Source organism: Micropterus salmoides, unplaced genomic scaffold (genome assembly GCF_014851395.1).
Source record: "Micropterus salmoides isolate LMB-PRFRI ecotype aquatic unplaced genomic scaffold, ASM1485139v1 Ms_hic_scaffold_14, whole genome shotgun sequence".
Lineage (NCBI taxonomy): Eukaryota > Metazoa > Chordata > Actinopteri > Centrarchiformes > Centrarchidae > Micropterus > Micropterus salmoides.
The window spans coordinates 29257727-29277000 of NW_024040485.1; the positions used below are offsets into that span (position 1 = coordinate 29257727).

At 38.1% G+C, this 19274-nt stretch overlaps 2 protein-coding genes across 10 annotated transcripts in view; both read left to right on the forward strand.

The window, feature by feature from the left end:
* Positions 1-551: 551 nt before the first annotated feature.
* LOC119902601 (ras-related protein Rab-36-like) lies at positions 552-11407 on the forward strand. The gene is made up of 11 exons (XM_038718903.1): positions 552-641; positions 2539-2622; positions 4147-4238; positions 4338-4412; positions 5504-5611; positions 5687-5751; positions 5859-5910; positions 8732-8813; positions 8911-9001; positions 10594-10707; positions 10802-11407. The coding sequence occupies exons 2-11, from the start codon at positions 2545-2547 to the stop codon at positions 10861-10863; spliced, it is 819 nt and encodes a 272-aa protein (XP_038574831.1). The 5' UTR covers positions 552-641; positions 2539-2544; the 3' UTR covers positions 10864-11407.
* A 330-nt stretch (positions 11408-11737) lies between these two features.
* Positions 11738-19274, forward strand: part of depdc5 (DEP domain containing 5, GATOR1 subcomplex subunit) — a 40624-nt gene continuing 33087 nt past the window's right edge. For 7 of the 9 annotated variants that reach the window (XM_038718910.1, XM_038718911.1, XM_038718905.1 and 4 more), the window contains exons 1-12: positions 11738-12007; positions 13257-13324; positions 13404-13494; positions 13581-13627; positions 14622-14707; positions 14797-14880; positions 14969-15018; positions 15853-15922; positions 16832-16910; positions 17012-17073; positions 17158-17227; positions 17308-17380. In XM_038718910.1, coding sequence (XP_038574838.1) covers positions 13267-13324; positions 13404-13494; positions 13581-13627; positions 14622-14707; positions 14797-14880; positions 14969-15018; positions 15853-15922; positions 16832-16910; positions 17012-17073; positions 17158-17227; positions 17308-17380 — 770 coding nt within the window. In that variant the 5' untranslated portion in view covers positions 11738-12007; positions 13257-13266. The remainder of the gene's footprint in view (positions 12008-13256; positions 13325-13403; positions 13495-13580; positions 13628-14621; positions 14708-14796; positions 14881-14968; positions 15019-15852; positions 15923-16831; positions 16911-17011; positions 17074-17157; positions 17228-17307; positions 17381-19274) is intronic. The other 2 variants (XM_038718907.1, XM_038718908.1) reach the window with 1 other exon arrangement.

The following is a 19274-nucleotide window of genomic DNA, read 5'->3' on the forward strand; positions in this document are numbered from 1 at the left end:
TATAGATATTAAGTTACAATATATAATCGCCTCTATGTCCCAATTCACCACTTTTAAGGCTACACTTTTCTGTTTTAAGAAAAGGCATTTAGTTTGGGGAAGATTGAGCAAACTTTTAGTTATTAAATATTTTTTTGTTGTTGTTGATTTAATTCATGTGTCTTCTGTATTTTTCCATGCTCCTTTGTATTTTATTTCGGTGTAATGGGACCATCTCTTTTTGGTGATTTCGCACTTTAAAAAAAAACCAACTTCATTTATAAAACTTGTGAAGTTAGTTGAATGTCTTGTCTTGCAGGGTGACAGTTACAAAATTAGCAACAGGCCAAATGCTGGTGAAATATGCAAGTGGCTGATAGATTTCCTTCATTCACCAGCTAAAAAATACAATGGAGTGGAATAATTACTTCTTTCTTTCTTATCTGGATGTTATGGTATCAGCAGTCTTATTTCTGTACAGTATTGGCATATTACAATAATAAATTAAACTATTTATTGCTTTGATAAGGACTGTATGGGCAAGGGTGTTGTTGTCATGGAAACGAGTCCCCCATCAAACAGCGTCCGGGCTCGCAAAACAGCAGCGTGCGACTAAAAGCTGCAGAGCGACAGAGGAGATATTTCACGTAGTTACATCTGTGGTGAGTATACAAGCCGTGCGCCAGTCATAGCGAGTTGAACCACAGTGTGACAGAGTGCCATTTGGAAAATAAAAATAAGAAACACTTGTGAAATAACAGGTAGTAAGTGGCGTTGGTTGTGGGATCTGTCTGTCGCTGCAACGTTGCAAACAAAATGTGACTTCCGTTCACGACTTTCAAATTAAAACTGTTATGCTTGCGTAGCAACGATCCAGGTGTAAGCCTAGGTGTCATTTGCACTGGGGACGTTTTTGTCCCCATCACTTTTTGAAAGTATTTGTTAAAATGGCTCTGATAAATTGCTCGCAGCAAGAAATGTTAATTAACAAATGAGAATGCTTTGAGAAAGGTTTATTTGCACAATAAGAAACATGCAATGCAATGGAAATATCTAATAAATGAATGTGAATTGTCTAAGAAAGTAAAAGAAGTTGCTGATTACTACATTATATTTTTATATTTTGTATTGTCACCTTACACCTGAATTTTGTGTTTCCCTTTATATATATAAAAGACATTTCAACCATGAATTGGTCCGGAAAATGTTTCCAAAATGCAGGAAATTAAGTGTTTAATGCTCAAAATCTTCTGGGGGAGGACCCCAACACCTCCCAAATCATATATTACAGTAGTGAATATTTGTTCTAATATCTTATTGTTTTGTTTACGTTTGGGGAGCAAGTGTATCACTGCACTCCTAATCTGAGCCCTTAAATGTCCCCACCACTTTTCAGCAGAAAGTGACGCCCTTGAATTTAAGCTAATGCAGTTTTTATTATATAGAAAATTCCATATATATCATATTGTGTTGAGGTTTGGGGAAATGCATATAAAACAAATATTGACCCTATAATTAAACATCAGAAAAAAATTATTAGAATAATAAATAAAGTGGGCTTATGTGAATCTACTAACCAATAACTTGTAGGGTCATGCACAGGGAAGATTTTAGATATTGTGGATTCAAAAACACTGAAAATAGTTTATGGAGTTAAAAATAGAAGCCTTCCAGTTTGTATTGAAAAAACGTTTTAAATTAAGAAAGGGAAAGTATAATTTAAAAGGATTGTTCATATTTGAAACACGTAAACTGAGGACCAATGTAAAATACAGACGTGTTTCAGCTTTGGGAGTTACAGTATGGAGTTTCAAAAAAGCCTTAAAATTTAGGTGTATTACAATTTACACTTATTTCATTTTGTTTTCTTTTTTTAGTTTCTTCTTTAGTTTTGTTCTTTCCTGTTGCTGTTATTTTGCATTCTAGTAGGATAGGCAAAAATAAGCCTTGCACTTCAGCCTATTCCTTTTTTCAGTTGTTAATTGTGTGAAATGGATTGATGTAAACATGGATAAGATTTTTGTAAACTGCATATTAACAATAATTGTCATTCTTTGTACAATATAATGTAAACCCGAAATAAACAAATTCATTCTAAATCAATAGGCTACAAAAACACAACATAATGTGGTAATAAAGAAATGTAGGGTTGAGAATATACTTTCATAGATATTAGCTCGACTTTTGTCTGTCTGCTTTTATTTTAAAGGCAAAGTCACCTCACTTCCGGTGTTGTACTGGATAACTTCACAATGATGCAGCCGTACTAGCATCTTCTAAATAAATAATAGCCTGAATAGCAGTATTTATAATGTCCAGTCTTCAACACTCACTCACACAGTGAAAGGTTATGTGGATGAAATGAACACTGACCATTTTCATTAGGCGACCGTATGCAGATAATGATGCTGAATGAGAATCAGAATTTGGGACCTGATCTAGTCTAAATGCTGTATTTGCATCAGAGAACATATGACACACACACACACACACACACACACACACATGGTGTTAGCCTGAATTAGATAAAGCTGACTCATGTTACACATTCTCTCGCAGGCTGCCATGCAGGACAACAGGAATGGGAGAATGCCGTTCCCACCACCCATCTGCAGAGACAGGGTCATCTGGGAATTCCCAAAGGTACATCCGTTTTTATGACAATATATTGTGGTGACAACGGTCTGCTCCAGTTTTATACAGGTCCAGGAAAAGGAAAAAAAAACTCTCTACAGTGGGATCACTGTGGTTAAAATTGTAGCAGCGCCGGTCTAGAGGATGTTATCTTTATTGGAAAAGTGTGACTTCTACCCAACCTTCCCTGTAAACAGTGTCAGGTCACCGCGCGCAGGGTAATGATGGGCTGTTCATTTACATTTACATTTACTCATTTATCCAAAGCGACTTACATTTGAGGAACAACATACAAGCATCAACAGCATCAAATACAGATCTACAACTGACAATACATACTAGTAAGAGCTAATAGAAGTCCTAAAATATTTTAATTGTGTTAAGATTCAACGTCTCAAATGGTTCAATCATAACTTCTGTTTTAGCTTCTTGTTTTTGCTGTTCTTCTTTAGTCATCTACTCATGCTCTGATAGGTCAGGATTGATTCTTTTTCATTTTGTAATGAAGAACTTAAACAAAGAAACTCCTGCACAAAAATAAATTTATTAGCTGGCAATGATCCGGTACTTGACCTTCATTAGGCAAACGGTGTTAACGTAGGGACAAGCCATCTTTTGTAGGAGGAGACTTGTTTGTCTGCGTCAAGTCCAGTACTGTAGATCGAGATTAAGCTTAAATACAACAATAGTATTTAATAGTAGCAATAATATATCGTAACAGAGAGATCTATAATAGATGGATGTAGATTTCTGTATAATGAATGCAATCACAAAAATATATATAACATAATAAAATAGTAATGTAAAAAAAGATTTCTTTGCAACTTTTGACCTGCTCGTCACCCTCTGACGCACCTGTCTCACATTATAGATGTGCGAGGTAGTTTTCTGTTCGTAAAGATAACGTTAAAATGGTCTTGAAATCTTAAATCAACGATGCTGAATCTTGCGAGAACAAGGTAGTACTGATAGTAGGACAGAGAAGTGTTTGGCCCTGTTTTTGCCTACAGTACAGTAACCAGCAAGGTGCTTGTTGACTGCCTGTACATTATTGTATATTTACTGAACATACATTCCCATCCCCCAGAAGATCAATCCCTCTGACTTTGGGGTATGACTTAAACTTTCTTTTATCAATAACAAATAGATGACAGCCATGAAACTTCATTGATCCCTTTACTTTGAATTTTTGAATTGCCGTCACCAAGTCAGCCTTTTAGTTCCTTTAATATTTAGTTTGGTTTATGACTAAATGCCTGCAGAGCTAATTATATCCCATTAGCTTCAGCTGTACTTTGTGTATATTTTAAATTAATACTTGTTACCAATATAACAACTAAACTTAGACGGTGAACATGGTGAACACAGCACCTGCTCAGCTTGTTAGCACATTAGCATGCTTAACGTTTAGCTCCAAGTACCGCCTCACAGATCCTCTAGCATGACTGTGGATTTATATACTGTATTTTGGTTATAACAGGTATGTGATGTGCAGAATAAATGCTGACTGTACACGTTCCTGTTGTTTTTTAGTGCTACATGCCTGAGACCTCCCTGCAGCTGAAGACAGACTGGGACATTCAGGTCAAAGCAGCCTGTAAAGACAGAGCCGCAAGGCATCAGCCGTGAGTCTCCCGCTTTGTGTGCATTCAGCGTTCTTAGTTTTACATCCCATTCAAACCATTTGTATCTAACAAAAAAAAAATCTGCTGTCTTCTTTAAAGGTGGGACCGACAGAAAATGTCAAAAGTGGTGGTTGTCGGAGACCTTAATGTGGGGAAGACCTGCCTCATTAATAGGTACTTTGGCAACATGCTGTCATTGCTCATGTTCTTATTTGTGCTTATGTCATTTTGTCTGCAGTTAGGCTGTTTTATCTGTTTAAATAAATAAATAAATAAAACAAAAGTAGCCAATTAAGACATAATCTATATAACTGATGACAATATCAAAATCAGATCTATTTTACAGTGAAGAAAAGTTCTTATAGGTCATTGGTTTCTAACCTTTTTGGCTTATGACCCCCATCAAGTTTTCCTCTCAGATTGTTATTATTAGAATACTTTTTAGAGGCTTAAAGCTGTAAATATTATAAAGTTATTTACAGGTGCAGGACTAATTTGTGCAGCAGAATTGTTTCCTATCTTGCTGATCATCTCACAAACAATCCGATTTATCGTGTGACTTTTTTGGAGGCTCTCAACCCCAAAATAAACTTCCTCTCACTTACAGCTGCTTTTATTTTCAGCTAAATTGTTAAGTGTTAATGTTTGTATGAACATAAAAAGAATCAACAACTAAGACAAAAGACCTGGGATTAACAGAAATGGAAAAATGTGTCTCTGCTGTGGCCCTGTGGTCCCGTTGCCTGTGGTCTGCCACTGCGAGGACGATCAGCTGTCCTTCCTGTCTCCCTGTAGCACTGTCTTTGGCAGTACAGCATTTTATTGCCCTGGCAACATCGGCAGTCCTCATGCCGCATGCCAAATGCACACTCACGCAGATGGCCGAGGGCATCTTTCTTTTGGTGTCTTCAGAGTCAGCAGAGAAGTCTCTTTAGTGTTCAAAGTGTGACCTTAATTGGCTGCCGTCTGTACGCTGTTAGTGTCTTAACGACTGATCCACAGGTGCATGTTCATTGATTGTTTATGGTTCATTGAATAAGCATTAAAAACATTGTTTACCCACCTATACCATAACGATCTGTAAAGGGTTTTGGATCTTTAAAATACAGCGTCCTGAAGAAGGGCCGTTTCTTTTCTTTTTTGCTGAGTTACATCACCACGAAAAAAAGGAAACTGAATATCAAACAGATCTGTGACTGTTGCGGTGGGTTTTCAGCACCATGGACAAAAACTAAACCAACTTGTTGTGTTTGTGTTGTTTTCAGGTTTTGTAAAGACGTATTTGAAAGAGACTACAAGGCCACCATAGGTGTGGACTTTGAGATCGAGAGGTTTGAGATATCTGGAATACCTTTCTCCTTCAGATGTGAGTAGTTTGATTTTAAATCCTGCATACATGTAACTCTATGTGTTTTTGCCGTTTATGTTAACTTTTTTAAATTTTACAGCTGGGATACTGCTGGGCAGGAAAAATTCAAGTGCATCGCTTCTGCATACTACAGAGGCACTCAGGGTAAGAAGTTGTTGTTATAACTAAAAGATGGTTGTGTGTCTGATGCTAAGTGAGACCATTTTATATGTAAACGAATGATGCTGAAACTTCTTGTTCATCCTTTCCAGTCATTATCACCGTCTTTGACATGGCAGACATTAAGTCCCTAGATCATACACGGTAGGTCTGATTATTACATTACAGCGGGCTTCTTCTACAGTTGTTGAAAGTCTAAAATTCATGCACTTGTATTTAATGGTTCTCTAACTGTCTTCATTTCATTTATTTTATTTATTTGTGCATTTGACAAGGGACAGTGCTCATTAATCAACCAGCCAGAGTTAGCTCAACATGCTAATTTTCATCTGTTGTCCCTGGTCAGTAAATAAAATATCTTCGTTATACAACACAACAGACTTTGAGGACGACTAATTTTCACTCTTGCCACCTAAAAAGAGGCAAAGAAATGTTACTATTTTTAAGTAACTTAATATAGGTTGGGTGGGAATTTAGCGTAAACAGCATTGCTAATCTTGAAAGCTATTTTCACTAAACTATGCTGGTTGGATTAGTTGACAAATCTGCTAGATCTGAATCCATGCCACAAGACAATGCCAACTGAGTGTGATCTTCAATACCAAAAGAAGAACATTTACTCAGCAAACACAGTGACATCTGGTGGCTTGTTAAACCTATTGCAGCCTTTAGTGTTGTAGTCAAGACCAACCAAACCGAGACCAAGTCAAGACCAAGACCAGAGTTTATCGAGACCGAGACAAGACCAAGACTTTTAGGGGCTGAGACCAAGTCGAGACCAAGACCGAGGGAGGGCGAGACCGAGACAAGACCGAGACTTTTAGGGGCTGAGACCAAGTCGAGACCAAGACCGAGGGAGGGCGAGACCGAGTCAAGACCGAGACTTTTAGGGGCTGAGACCAAGTCGAGACCAAGACCGAGGGAGGGCGAGACCGAGACAAGACCGAGACTTTTAGGGGCTGAGACCAAGTCGAGACCAAGACCGAGGGAGGGCGAGACCGAGTCAAGACCGAGACTTTTAGGGGCTGAGACCAAGTCGAGACCGAGACAAGACCGAGACTTTTAGGGGCTGAGACCAAGTCGAGACCAAGACCGAGGGAGGGCGAGACCGAGTCAAGACCGAGACTTTTAGGGGCTGAGACCAAGTCGAGACCAAGTCGAGACCAAGACCGAGGGAGGGCGAGACCGAGTCAAGACCGAGACTTTTAGGGGCTGAGACCAAGTCGAGACCGAGACAAGACCAAGACTTTTAGGGGCTGAGACCAAGTCGAGACCAAGACCGAGGGAGGGCGAGACCGAGTCAAGACCGAGACTTTTAGGGGCTGAGACCAAGTCGAGACCGAGACAAGACCGAGACTTTTAGGGGCTGAGACCAAGTCGAGACCAAGACCGAGGGAGGGCGAGACCGAGTCAAGACCGAGACTTTTAGGGGCTGAGACCAAGTCGAGACCAAGACCGAGGGAGGGCGAGACCGAGTCAAGACCGAGACTTTTAGGGGCTGAGACCAAGTCGAGACCAAGACCGAGGGAGGGCGAGACCGAGACAAGACCGAGACTTTTAGGGGCTGAGACCAAGTCGAGACCAAGACCGAGGGAGGGCGAGACCGAGTCAAGACCGAGACTTTTAGGGGCTGAGACCAAGTCGAGACCAAGACCGAGGGAGGGCGAGACCGAGACAAGACCGAGACTTTTAGGGGCTGAGACCAAGTCGAGACCAAGACCGAGGGAGGGCGAGACCGAGTCAAGACCGAGACTTTTAGGGGCTGAGACCAAGTCGAGACCAAGACCGAGGGAGGGCGAGACCGAGTCAAGACCGAGACTTTTAGGGGCTGAGACCAAGTCGAGACCAAGACCGAGGGAGGGCGAGACCGAGTCAAGACCGAGACTTTTAGGGGCTGAGACCAAGTCGAGACCAAGACCGAGGGAGGGCGAGACCGAGACAAGACCGAGACTTTTAGGGGCTGAGACCAAGTCGAGACCAAGACCGAGGGAGGGCGAGACCGAGACAAGACCGAGACTTTTAGGGGCTGAGACCAAGTCGAGACCAAGACCGAGGGAGGGCGAGACCGAGACAAGACCGAGACTTTTAGGGGCTGAGACCAAGTCGAGACCAAGACCGAGGGAGGGCGAGACCGAGTCAAGACCGAGACTTTTAGGGGCTGAGACCAAGTCGAGACCAAGACCGAGGGAGGGCGAGACCGAGTCAAGACCGAGACTTTTAGGGGCTGAGACCAAGTCGAGACCAAGACCGAGGGAGGGTGAGACCGAGTCAAGACCAAGAACAGGGCGGTCGTTAACGGGAACAACACATTTTTAATTAGCTTTATTGGTTGCATTAGAAACAATACGTTTTACATCCAATCAAACAAATAATTCAGACAACGCAAAAGCAATTTACTGATATGCCCAAAGTGATGGTCTTGAAATAAAATTCTGAGTCCTCAATGACCGAGACCGAGTCCAAAGCAGTCGATTCCCGAGACGAGACCAAGACCATCAAAAAGTGGTCTTAAGACCGGTCTCGAGCACTACAACACTAGCAGCCCTTCAAGACTGGGGCGACAGACAGCAACCAAGTCTGAAGACCTCAGAACTAGAGTGATGAATTCTAGGTACAATGTCATGTATAAGTCAGAGATCTTTAGCCTGATAATCAGACTGTCTTTGCTGACCAAACTGGAGATGTCAGTGTTGATTCAGAGATCTGGAACCAGACTATTATTATTATTATATTATTATTATTATTATTATTATTATTATTATTATTATATACTATTATACATATTTCAACTGTTGGTCTTAATCACATTCCGGAAACAGCAAAATTTAGCTTTTTGAATCAGCAACTATGCTTAAAAGGCAAAGGAAATTTTACTGTATATGTACAGTAAAATTCTAATATTCTAATATCAGCTGCAAGTGTTGCACCGTGCACAATGTAAAACCTTTTTGTTTTGTTTTCATAGCCAGTGGTTGGACGAGGCCTTGAGAGAAAATGAGCCTGACTCCTGTTCCATCTTCTTGGTTGGCGCTAAGAGTGACCTGCTGGTGAGTGTATTTTATATTATATACAGAATATATGTGTGTATATATTTTTTTTTATATACACAGTTTTCTTCTAGTACTAAACTGTATTGTTCTGAAGCCCTTAGACGAAAGGCAGAGGACAGAAAAAGATGCCATCAGGATAGCAACAGAAATGCATGCAGAGTTTTGGGCTGTTTCGGCTAAAACAGGTAAAATCAAGAGCTCACACTCGTGCTGTATCGTATGTTAAGATAACATATATATACAATAATGACGATTCACAGCTGTATCTTTCACTTCTTGTTAACTGCCTGAATGAAATAAAAATCTGGTTGTAATATAATCTACTCAAAGTCAACAGCAGAACAGAGCTAGTGCTAATTGCTCCAGAGGCAAGGCAAGTTTATTTGTTTAGCACATTTAAGCAACAAGGCAATTCAAAGTGCTTTACATAAAACTTAAAAGCAACATAGGGAAATATAAAAATAACAATATACAATTAAAAAAAAGAGTCAAATAGAAAATAAAAACAGGGTTAATTTTTATTTGTCACTGATTATTCATAACTCAAGTCTAATGAGTTACGAATAATCAGGCTTTTCACCTTCCATTGTTTTGCTTTTTTTAGTTCCCATCTCTCTCACCAGTCAAACCTAGTACAATGTTTATTATATTACTTACTTATTCACAGTTGTCACTGTGAATCCAGATTGGTTGCGCTACAATCTCGTTAAATGCAGTCAAAACAGCAGAGAAAAAAACCTTCAGCTCTACTCAGCCCTGCCAGGACGCACCAGACAGCGGCGAACTATACTAGAGATGCCCTGTTAAGACTTCTGAGAGAGGAGGAACCGACTTAAAAGTTTCAAAAAGCAAGAAATCTTACCCTGAAAAGCAGAACAGAGAAAGTTACAGTGTAAAATGTTAATAAAAGAATTAAATGGAAAATAAAAACAGGTAATCAGGCTTTTCACCTTCCATTGTTTTGCATTTTTGATTCCCCATCTTCTTTATCGTACGAAATGTATTCCCTCTTATTCGCAATCGTCACAGTTATCCCAGATTTAAGCAGTCAAAACAGCGGAGAAAAGGGGGTCGGAGATCTCTCACAACCTGGGTGTCATTTTGGACTCCACCGTCTCATTTTAGTCAAACTCATCACTAAATCTGCCTTCTAACACCTCAAGAACATCTCCAGACTCTGGCCTTCACTCTCGAACTCTCTGGCAGAGTCACTTCATACATCCTGCTTGGCCTTCTGCAGTGGTGTCCAGTTCGGGGCACCGAGCAAAGTCCTGGACAGACTCCAATATGTGCAGAACTCGTGTGAGGGGGTTAAGCTCACACCAGGCCCTGGCACCACATCAACCCAATCCTTACTCACCTTCACTGGCTCCCATACTCAAGTCAACATCAACGCATCAACTGCAAAATCCTCCTCCTCACCTATAAATTCCTCCATGCCATTGCCCCCCAGTACCTACTGGACCTTTTCCCATCCCTACACCTAATCCCAGAATCTGTGGACTTTGGGGACAGAGCCTTCAGCGTCGTAGCCCCCACCCTTTGAGACTCCATCCCTTCAGAGATCTGCAACGCTCCCTTTCTGGAGTCTTAAAAAAAAACAAAAACAAAAAACATGCTAAACCGCACCTGTTTACTGAGGCCTGTATTTTGTATGTGCATGTGTTTTTTTATGTGTAATGTGTAAAGCGACATTGGGTCCCTTGAAATACGCTATAGAAATATTAAGTTATTATTAAAATAAACTTAATAATAATAAACTTTTTCCTATTTCCAGGGGAGAATGTGCAGGGGTTTTTCTTCAGGGTGGCAGCTTTGTCCTTTGAGAAGTGCATTCTTAATGACATGGAGAATGGGATGCCTGTTAGCATCGGACATGGAAATAGCATCAGTAAGTAATGAGCGAACTCCTAATGCGCCAACAAGCAAAGATGTTGATACTGGAAACGTGTAAACAAGTATAAAATAAATGTTTGTCTTGACAGAATCCGATGGTGCCAACCTGGAGGAGCGTGCACCCCGAGACACGAAGGGAAGCTGCTGCTGATGAAAAGAGGAAAGCGTAACCAAACAGAGGCTCTATTCTGAGCTTAAAGTGACTGACCATGTTCCACTGGACTGAAATTTGTCTTAGAACATGTTCCATTAGCTCATCAAAACTGCCATGTATTCTGACAGTTGGCCTGAAAACCAGTTGTTATTAGATTAAATCTGCCAATAATGGATTGCTGATACTAAATCTTCAGTAGTGCCTGGACCAGACTCATTTGGGACAGGCAATTGTTGCCTCCTGGTAAAAGCCTTGTATAGATGCTTTAGATTGTTTTTAGTTTGTTTCTTCATACAGTAACATTGTGGAATATATCTCAGCCATTATTATGGGTTGTATACAGATACATTTTTAGTTAATTTAAGAAAGGAAACAAAATGTTTATGTTTACTTTCAGGTAATAAAAGTGTAAATTGACTATAAACTCAACATATATAATGGCCACAGCATTTTGATTCAATGGAATGAACAGCTTATGTTAGCCGCTGCATATTTATGGGACCAGTATTTTTGTCAAACTCTAATAAAGTGGTTTACTGAACTTTTCTTTCCTATTCATTTTCAAAAATGTGAAAAATGGCTGTGCAAGAACGCTCTCTCCAATCTCCCTTGATCATACTTCCATACTAAAGTCAGACTTTTACTTGTAATGGAGTATTTTCTCAGTGTAATATTACTACTTTTACGTAAGTAAAGGACTTGAATAATTCTCCCCCACTACACATATGTACCTTAAAGAATTTGTGTAACACGTTTGTCTTTTTATCTAAAAGAAGCGAAGATGGGGGTTAGAGGGGTGAGTCCTCTTGCTTCCGTAATACACTCTCTGGACAACCGCGAACCAATCAAATCACAGCATTCATTGTTTTGGAGGAAGTACGACCAGTGTGAGCGAGCTAGTTAGCTAGCAAACTTGCTTTCTATTTTTCCACCCTCAAAACGGTGGTTTTAAAACTTATTTCAACTCTATGGATGTGGTTTCGTTTCAGGTAGTTAACTGTTGGCAAGCCGCCATAAAACTAAAAGAAGAATGATAAGTAGTTAACGTTAGTTCACTGGCTGTCAATTGTTTAGAATTAGCCACATGCTAGGTTAGCATACATCCCAGGGCAGTTTGAGCTGTTGGGGAGAGACTGCTGAGGTATATATATACATTTATATACCATAATGTATACCATAATGCGTAATGTATATAAATATATAGGCCTGAATGTTTTGTGTGTCTGTGTTTCTGAAGGTAACGTTACTGCTTTAAAAAAGCCTGGCTGGAAACTTCAGTAAATCAGTTTCAGCTACTTTTATTTCACTCAGAAGCCAACTTTCAGATTAGTTTTCTTAGCTCATCACTTTTCTACATAGACTTGTAACTTTACACATATCAACATGTAGAAGACAAAGAGTAAATAATATTAAATGAATGAAGTATATCGCAGTATTTGGCCTGAAAGCCAGTTGTTATTGGATTGAAAACGCCAATAATGGGAATTTTGTTAAGCTTTAAAATACAGAACAAATACATACCAAGGCATATATATTAGTTTGCTTTCAAATACTCTGTTGCAAGTAAATGTATGCAAGTATAATGTGGAAAATATACTTTAAGTATTAAAAGTAAAAGTACTCAATGCAGAAAAATATTCCCTGTGACTGTTAGACCAGTTGCCTATATATTATATCAAGATTATCATTATTCCTCTTATGTAAAAGCACAACTTTACTGTTGAAGTTGTTGAGCTCGAGCTCATGAACTATTTTGTATCGGAGCGCAACCAATTATTTTCATTATGAATTAATCTAATAATTTTTTCCATTTATCGATTGTTTGTAAAAAAAATAAAAAAATAAAAAAATAAATCTGAAAATAGTGAGAAATGCCCTCACAATTCACCTGGAGTCCAAAGTGATGCCTTCATAATGCTTTGTTTTGTTAAAACCAACAGTCCAAACCTAAACATCATTAACAAACATTTAAATAAATTAAATAATTAAAAGGAAAAGCAGCAAATCTTCACATGTGAAGCTGAAAACATGAAATGTTTGTGAAAAATGACGATTTAAATAGTTGCCAATTAATCGTATGTCAACAGACTAATCGTTTTACCTGTGCTTGTATAAACTGTTGACGAGTATAATTTATAACAAAACATCCTATATTTTAGTCTTTTAGTATGTTTTGTGTGTAAAAATCTTAATTTGCAAAGTAACTAGTAACTAAAGCTGTCAGATAAATGTAGTGAAGTAAAAGTACAATATCTCCCTCTGAGATGTGGTGGAGTAGAAGTAGAAAGTGGCATGAAAATACTCAAATACCTCAAATTAAAGTAAATGTACTGTCCACCACTGTGCAACTTTGGCAAGTCTCAAATTAACCAAAGGTTTTGTTTCCTCAGCTGGTTCATTATGAAGACCAATAAGTCATACAAGCTTGTGCTGCACAAGAAAGGTTTTGGTGGAAGTGGTAAGCAAGAACTTAAAATTCTTGTATCCTAAATAAATGTTTCTCGTTTGAAAGTCATCAAATTAACTTTTCTTTTCAGCAGACGATGAGTTGGTTGTCAACCCAAAGGTTTTCCCTCAAGTCAGTCTGAGGGATATAATCGAGATCGCACACCCGACAGATGAATACAGGTCAGCTCGCATTATGGGTGATGTATTTTACATATTGTTTCATTACTGAGCCTATAATCTGGTATTGTCTCTTTTGAAATCCCCAGTCCTCTCCTGCTGCAGGTGAAGAGCCTAAAAGAGGACCTTCAGAAAGGTAAATATGTTAGGACACTGTATGCAGCAGCATGATGCTATATTGATATTGATGTCCTGATAAACAGTTGTGATCTATCTAACCTGAATATATTTGGGTGCTGACGTGTTGGTTGGTTAAGACAAGCAATCAGAAGACATCACCAACTGTGATAGTCCTTTTCATTGTCATTTTATAGACCAAACATTAATTGATGAATTGAGAAAGTATTTGGCGGATTAATAATCTGTAATAATGAAAATTACTATCTGTTGCAGTTACAAAGTGATTTACATGCTTGAATAAAAATTAAAACATTTCAAAGCAGATATTTTAAAGAGAGATTAAATCAATACAGTTAAATGGACAAATAGGACAAGCTAGAAATGGAAGGATGCACTAAAGTTAAGTATGATTTTAGAAGTGATTTAAAGATGTCATAGATCCTGCAAGCTTCAGGTTGTCAGGAAGGGCGTTCCAGAGCCGAGGGGCTCTGCCTGCAAACAGCCCGGTCACCTTTAGTCTCGGGCCGGGACTGCCTGTGGATCTGAGATTGCACTCTGGCTCATAGAGGAGCATCAATTCAGCAATGCAGCTAGGAGCATAACCACGAAGTGCTTTAAAAGTGATCGATAAAACCTTAAAATCAATTTTAAAACAAGTTGCCTGTGAAGGGAGGCTAAAACAGGACTGATGCGATCTTGTCTTCGTGTGTTAGTTAAATGTCGAGCGGCTGTGTTTTGCACTAGCTGAAGTCGTGGGGTAGTTTTTTGTCTCCGTCCTGAATACTCTGAATTACAATAATCCAGCCTAGATGAAACAAAAGCCTGGATGACTGACGGCTGCACATAGTGGTGTTTATTAAATTATAGGGTGTTTCTGTTATTTTGTCCACCTCATATACACAACACACAGACAAGTACATTGTAATATTCAGTCCATATATACTAGAAAATGAAACGGTTTATGATAGTTACCTTGCCCGTTAACTACAAGTGATGGACTTTTTGTTCAGAGACAATCAGTGTGGACCAGACTGTAGCACAAGCCTTCAAACTACGAGCCTACCAGGATGTCATTGTAAACATCGTCAACCCAAAGGTATGTTCACCGTGACCTCCTCTGCGTCTCCATCGTTTGTCATTCGAACAGAATCTCGCATCATCGTTGTTTTTTTTCTCTCTTGGCAGGATGTAACACTGGACCTGGTGGAGCTGACTTTCAAGGACCAGTACATCGGCAGAGGAGACATGTGGAGACTAAAGAAGAGCTTGGTAGGGCATGTGAAGGTGTGCGGTGTATAGTTATGTTATTTACACACATTTACGTGAGGATTTAATTGTTGCAATCTATTTTTCCCAGGTCAGCACATGTGCATATGTGACACAGAAAGTGGAGTTTGCAGGAATCAGGTACAAAGTATACGTTTCATTCTCCACACCCACTTTACGTAAATGCATTTAAAGTGACTTAAATGTGGAATAAACGTACACTGATTGAGCAGCACTGAAAGCAGCCAACAAACAGTACAGTGAGAAAAAAGGTAAAGGGGACAGTTATGGGGCTGAAACTTTATATATCCAAAGATGAGAGGCAAAAATTAAACCTTATTTATCATAGCCGTCGCTTGCCTTGTCTTTACGTACACAGTGGTGTTGATGACTGCAGGCTGTAGGATTTTTCTGTCACTACATTAGGTCTGACCCCTAATAGTCAAAGTTCGATGCTTCGATGGGCGGAGCCTGATTCGACTATCAATCTCACAGTCGAAGCGAAACAAGGATTGTGCCATTTTGTTGATATGGGGGTGCTCAACGTCTGACTTTACATAGAACCACCGGTTTTCTCCCAATATGTTAATATGCTGCCTATTACAATACACATTTCAACATACAATGCTGTAAATAAATCACCGTTGATGAACCACACAAAGAATATTACATCGTTTTTAAATAGTAAGTCAAATAATAATGTGAAGTTGTTGGCTGCACAGCATGCACGCAAAACTCTGCACAAGACCGGTGAATGGCAGGCGAGCAGAGAGAAAAGGGTCAACAATAAGACTCAGTGTAGCTGGAAATGTACAGAGTAAGTTACGCTTGCAATCGCCGCACACAAACGCAGCACATGAATCGACCATCATTCCACTATAGGCAAGACGTGACAATTCTGATTCGACTATGTAGATCCTTAGTCTGGGACAGCCCTGCGCTACATGCATGCTTACCACATTTTTCATTCTCCAGAGCCCAGGCCAGTGAACTCTGGGTGAAGGGAGAGAAAGTGACATGCGGGTACATCAGTGAAGACACAAGGGTAAGAGCAGTTTGAAAAGCAGAGGCTGAAATGCACTGACAACACAGACACCAAATCCATATAACTCAAGTATTCACTATCTATCGTGGCTTTTTTACTACGACCAAATAGACAGTAAAAGTCCACTAATCTGCAAGTAGTCTATCTTAGCCTGACTTATGGCCACTTAACTTGGGTCCACATATCCCTAATCCACGAGTAACCAATGTACTTAAAAATACACAAGAGTCAAGGAAAGGTTTGAGTGAACCTTATAATCGAGATTTTACAAAGGACCTGGTCTAAACTACGCTTGTTTTCTCATTTCTTAAAACTTTTAAAACGTTTTGATTGCATACTGATATTAAAAGATCATACGTGAGCTGATACACGTGCGCCTGGCTTCTTTTATAATCTTGCTGTAAATAGTCACTATAGCGTTTGTTTATGCTAGAGTCATTTGTCGTGGAAATTGTATCATGTTGGTGAGGGATTAAGCAAATAATTGAGTTACAACAAACTGTTGTCTTTGAAGAATTTATTAACAGAGAAGTACTAAAACACATATACTGGTCTAGAGACCTGCCGCCTAGGGCAGCTTCGGGCGTCTGGCCCCGAGCAAAGGGATGCATCATCATTTACGCAGTCTAGGTTTCTATGTTTTGGGGAACAGAGATCCTCTCTCGGCCTTGAATGAACACCAAAACAATCTGACAGCTCTGACCTAAACTCTAGTAAATGTGGACAGACTAACATAAGGAGTATAGAAGATAAAAACACAATACATATATATCTATAAGACATAATAATAATAGTAATAATAATAATAATAGTTAAAGAACATACAGAAAAGATTACATGTAAGAGGACATACATTTCTGCCATAACATCATTCATTTCTGTTACATGTCTTGTGACCTTGTGACCCAGGTGGTGTTCAGATCCACATCTGCAATGGTTTACATCTTTATCCAGATGAGTTGTGAGATGTGGGACTTTGACATCTACGGTTAGTTGGACTTCATAACTTCATAAGTTTGTTAGTTTAGATTTGTTTTTCAATGAAAGTTCTGATCTTGACCTCTGGAGGGGAATGTCTTTTGCTCTCAGGTGACCTCTACTTTGAGAAGGCTGTAAATGGTTTCCTGTCTGACCTTTTTGCCAAGTGGAAGGTAAGCAGTTTTTTCTTTTAGTCTGCCTCTGTTGTTATGGTTGTAAACTAAAACAGTGTTTTAATATTTAATGTTTAAAAACAGGAGAAGAACTGCAGTCATGAGGTGACAGTTGTACTTTTCTCACGTACTTTCTACAACGCCAAAACTATTGGTGAGTCTTCATTATCACAGCGATTAACTTATGATGCATGTGAATACATTTATCATTAATACAGTTTGCGTTTTTATCAGATGAATTTCCTGAGATTCTGAGAGGGTCCATCAGACAGGATCACGAGGGACGTTTTTATGAAGACTTTTACAGGTAACTATAGTTACTGTATGTAGCTTTTATTATTTTCCTTACTATAAGCTCATCTGAATTGAAACTGGACATCATTCACTCCATCTTCCAAACTTCCCCTTTCAAGATAACCATACTTCCCATGCTGGACTACGGAGATGTCCTGTGCAGACTTGCTTGTAAAGATACCCTTGAGCGGCTAGATATTCTGTACTACTCTGCCATCGGGTTTGCCACCAATGCCCCTTACAAAACCCATCACCGCAATCTATACTCCTCCATAGGCTGACCACCCCTGCATGCTAGAGGAAAACCTAATTGGCTCACTTTCATTTCCAAACCCCTCCTTGGTTTTACTCCACCATACCTGAAAAATTGCTCCTCTGTGTATAATATGCAGTCGTCTAACCATACACAACTAAAAGATCTAAAAGGAAATATTTTGTTTGGTCGCATGGCCTTCTGATTCTCCGCATCCAATGATTGGAAAGACTCACAAAAATCCCTAAAACTTGACCATTTTATTTCTATTAACAGCTTTTAAGAACGATATCGTGGACATTTCCAAACACACGTGCAAGTGCGTCCTCCACAAGCAACTATAATAATTCATGAAATGTTTTTATGCTTGTGGAAAACTGTCCTTAGCCTTTAAAGCTGATGATAAGATCATCAGCTTAAGACACTATAGTGGCTATTTAAGTGTGTGTGTGTGTGTGTGTGTGTGTGTGTGTGTGTTAAAAAATATAAAAAACTAGATAAATGAAACAGTAACATGTGTGTGTTAAAATAATAACATATAAGAATATGTTAAAAATTAAAATAAAATACATAGATAAAACCATAAATGTGCATGTGTGTTATTATAATAATATATTAAAAATTAAAATAAAATAAATAAATAAAACCGTGAACGTGCGTGTGTGTTATTATAATAATATATTAAAAATTTAAATAAAATAAATAGATAAAACCATAAACGTGCGTGTGTGTTATTATAATAATATATTAAAAATTAAATAAATAAATAAAACCGTGAACGTGCGTGTGTGTTATTATAATAATATATTAAAAATTAAAATAAAATAAATAAATAAAACCGTGAACGTGCGTGTGTGTTATTATAATAATATATTAAAAAATTTTAATAAAATAAATAGATAAAACCATAAACGTGCGTGTGTGTTATTATAATAATATATTAAAAATTAAAATAAAATAAATAAATAAAACCGTGAACGTGCGTGTGTGTTATTAATAATATATAAAAAATTTAAATAAAATAAATAGATAAAACCATAAATGTGCGTGTGTGTTATTATAATAATATATAAAAAATTAAAATAAAATAAATAAATAAAACCGTGAACGTGCGTGTGTGTTATTATAATAATATATTAAAAATTAAAATAAAATAAATAAATAAAACCGTGAACGTGCGTGTGTGTTATTATAATAATATATTAAAAATTTAAATAAAATAAATAGATAAAACCATAAACGTGCGTGTGTGTTATTATAATATATTAAAAATTAAATAAATAAATAAAACCGTGAACGTGCGTGTGTGTTATTATAATAATATATTAAAAATTAAAATAAAATAAATAAATAAAACCGTGAACGTGCGTGTGTGTTATTATAATAATATATTAAAAAATTTTAATAAAATAAATAGATAAAACCATAAACGTGCGTGTGTGTTATTATAATAATATATTAAAAATTAAAATAAAATAAATAAATAAAACCGTGAACGTGCGTGTGTGTTATTATAATAATATATAAAAAATTTAAAAAATAAATAGATAAAACCATAAACGTGCGTGTGTGTTATTATAATAATATAAAAAATTAAAATAAAATAAATAAATAAAACCGTGAACGTGCGTGTGTGTTATTATAATAATATATT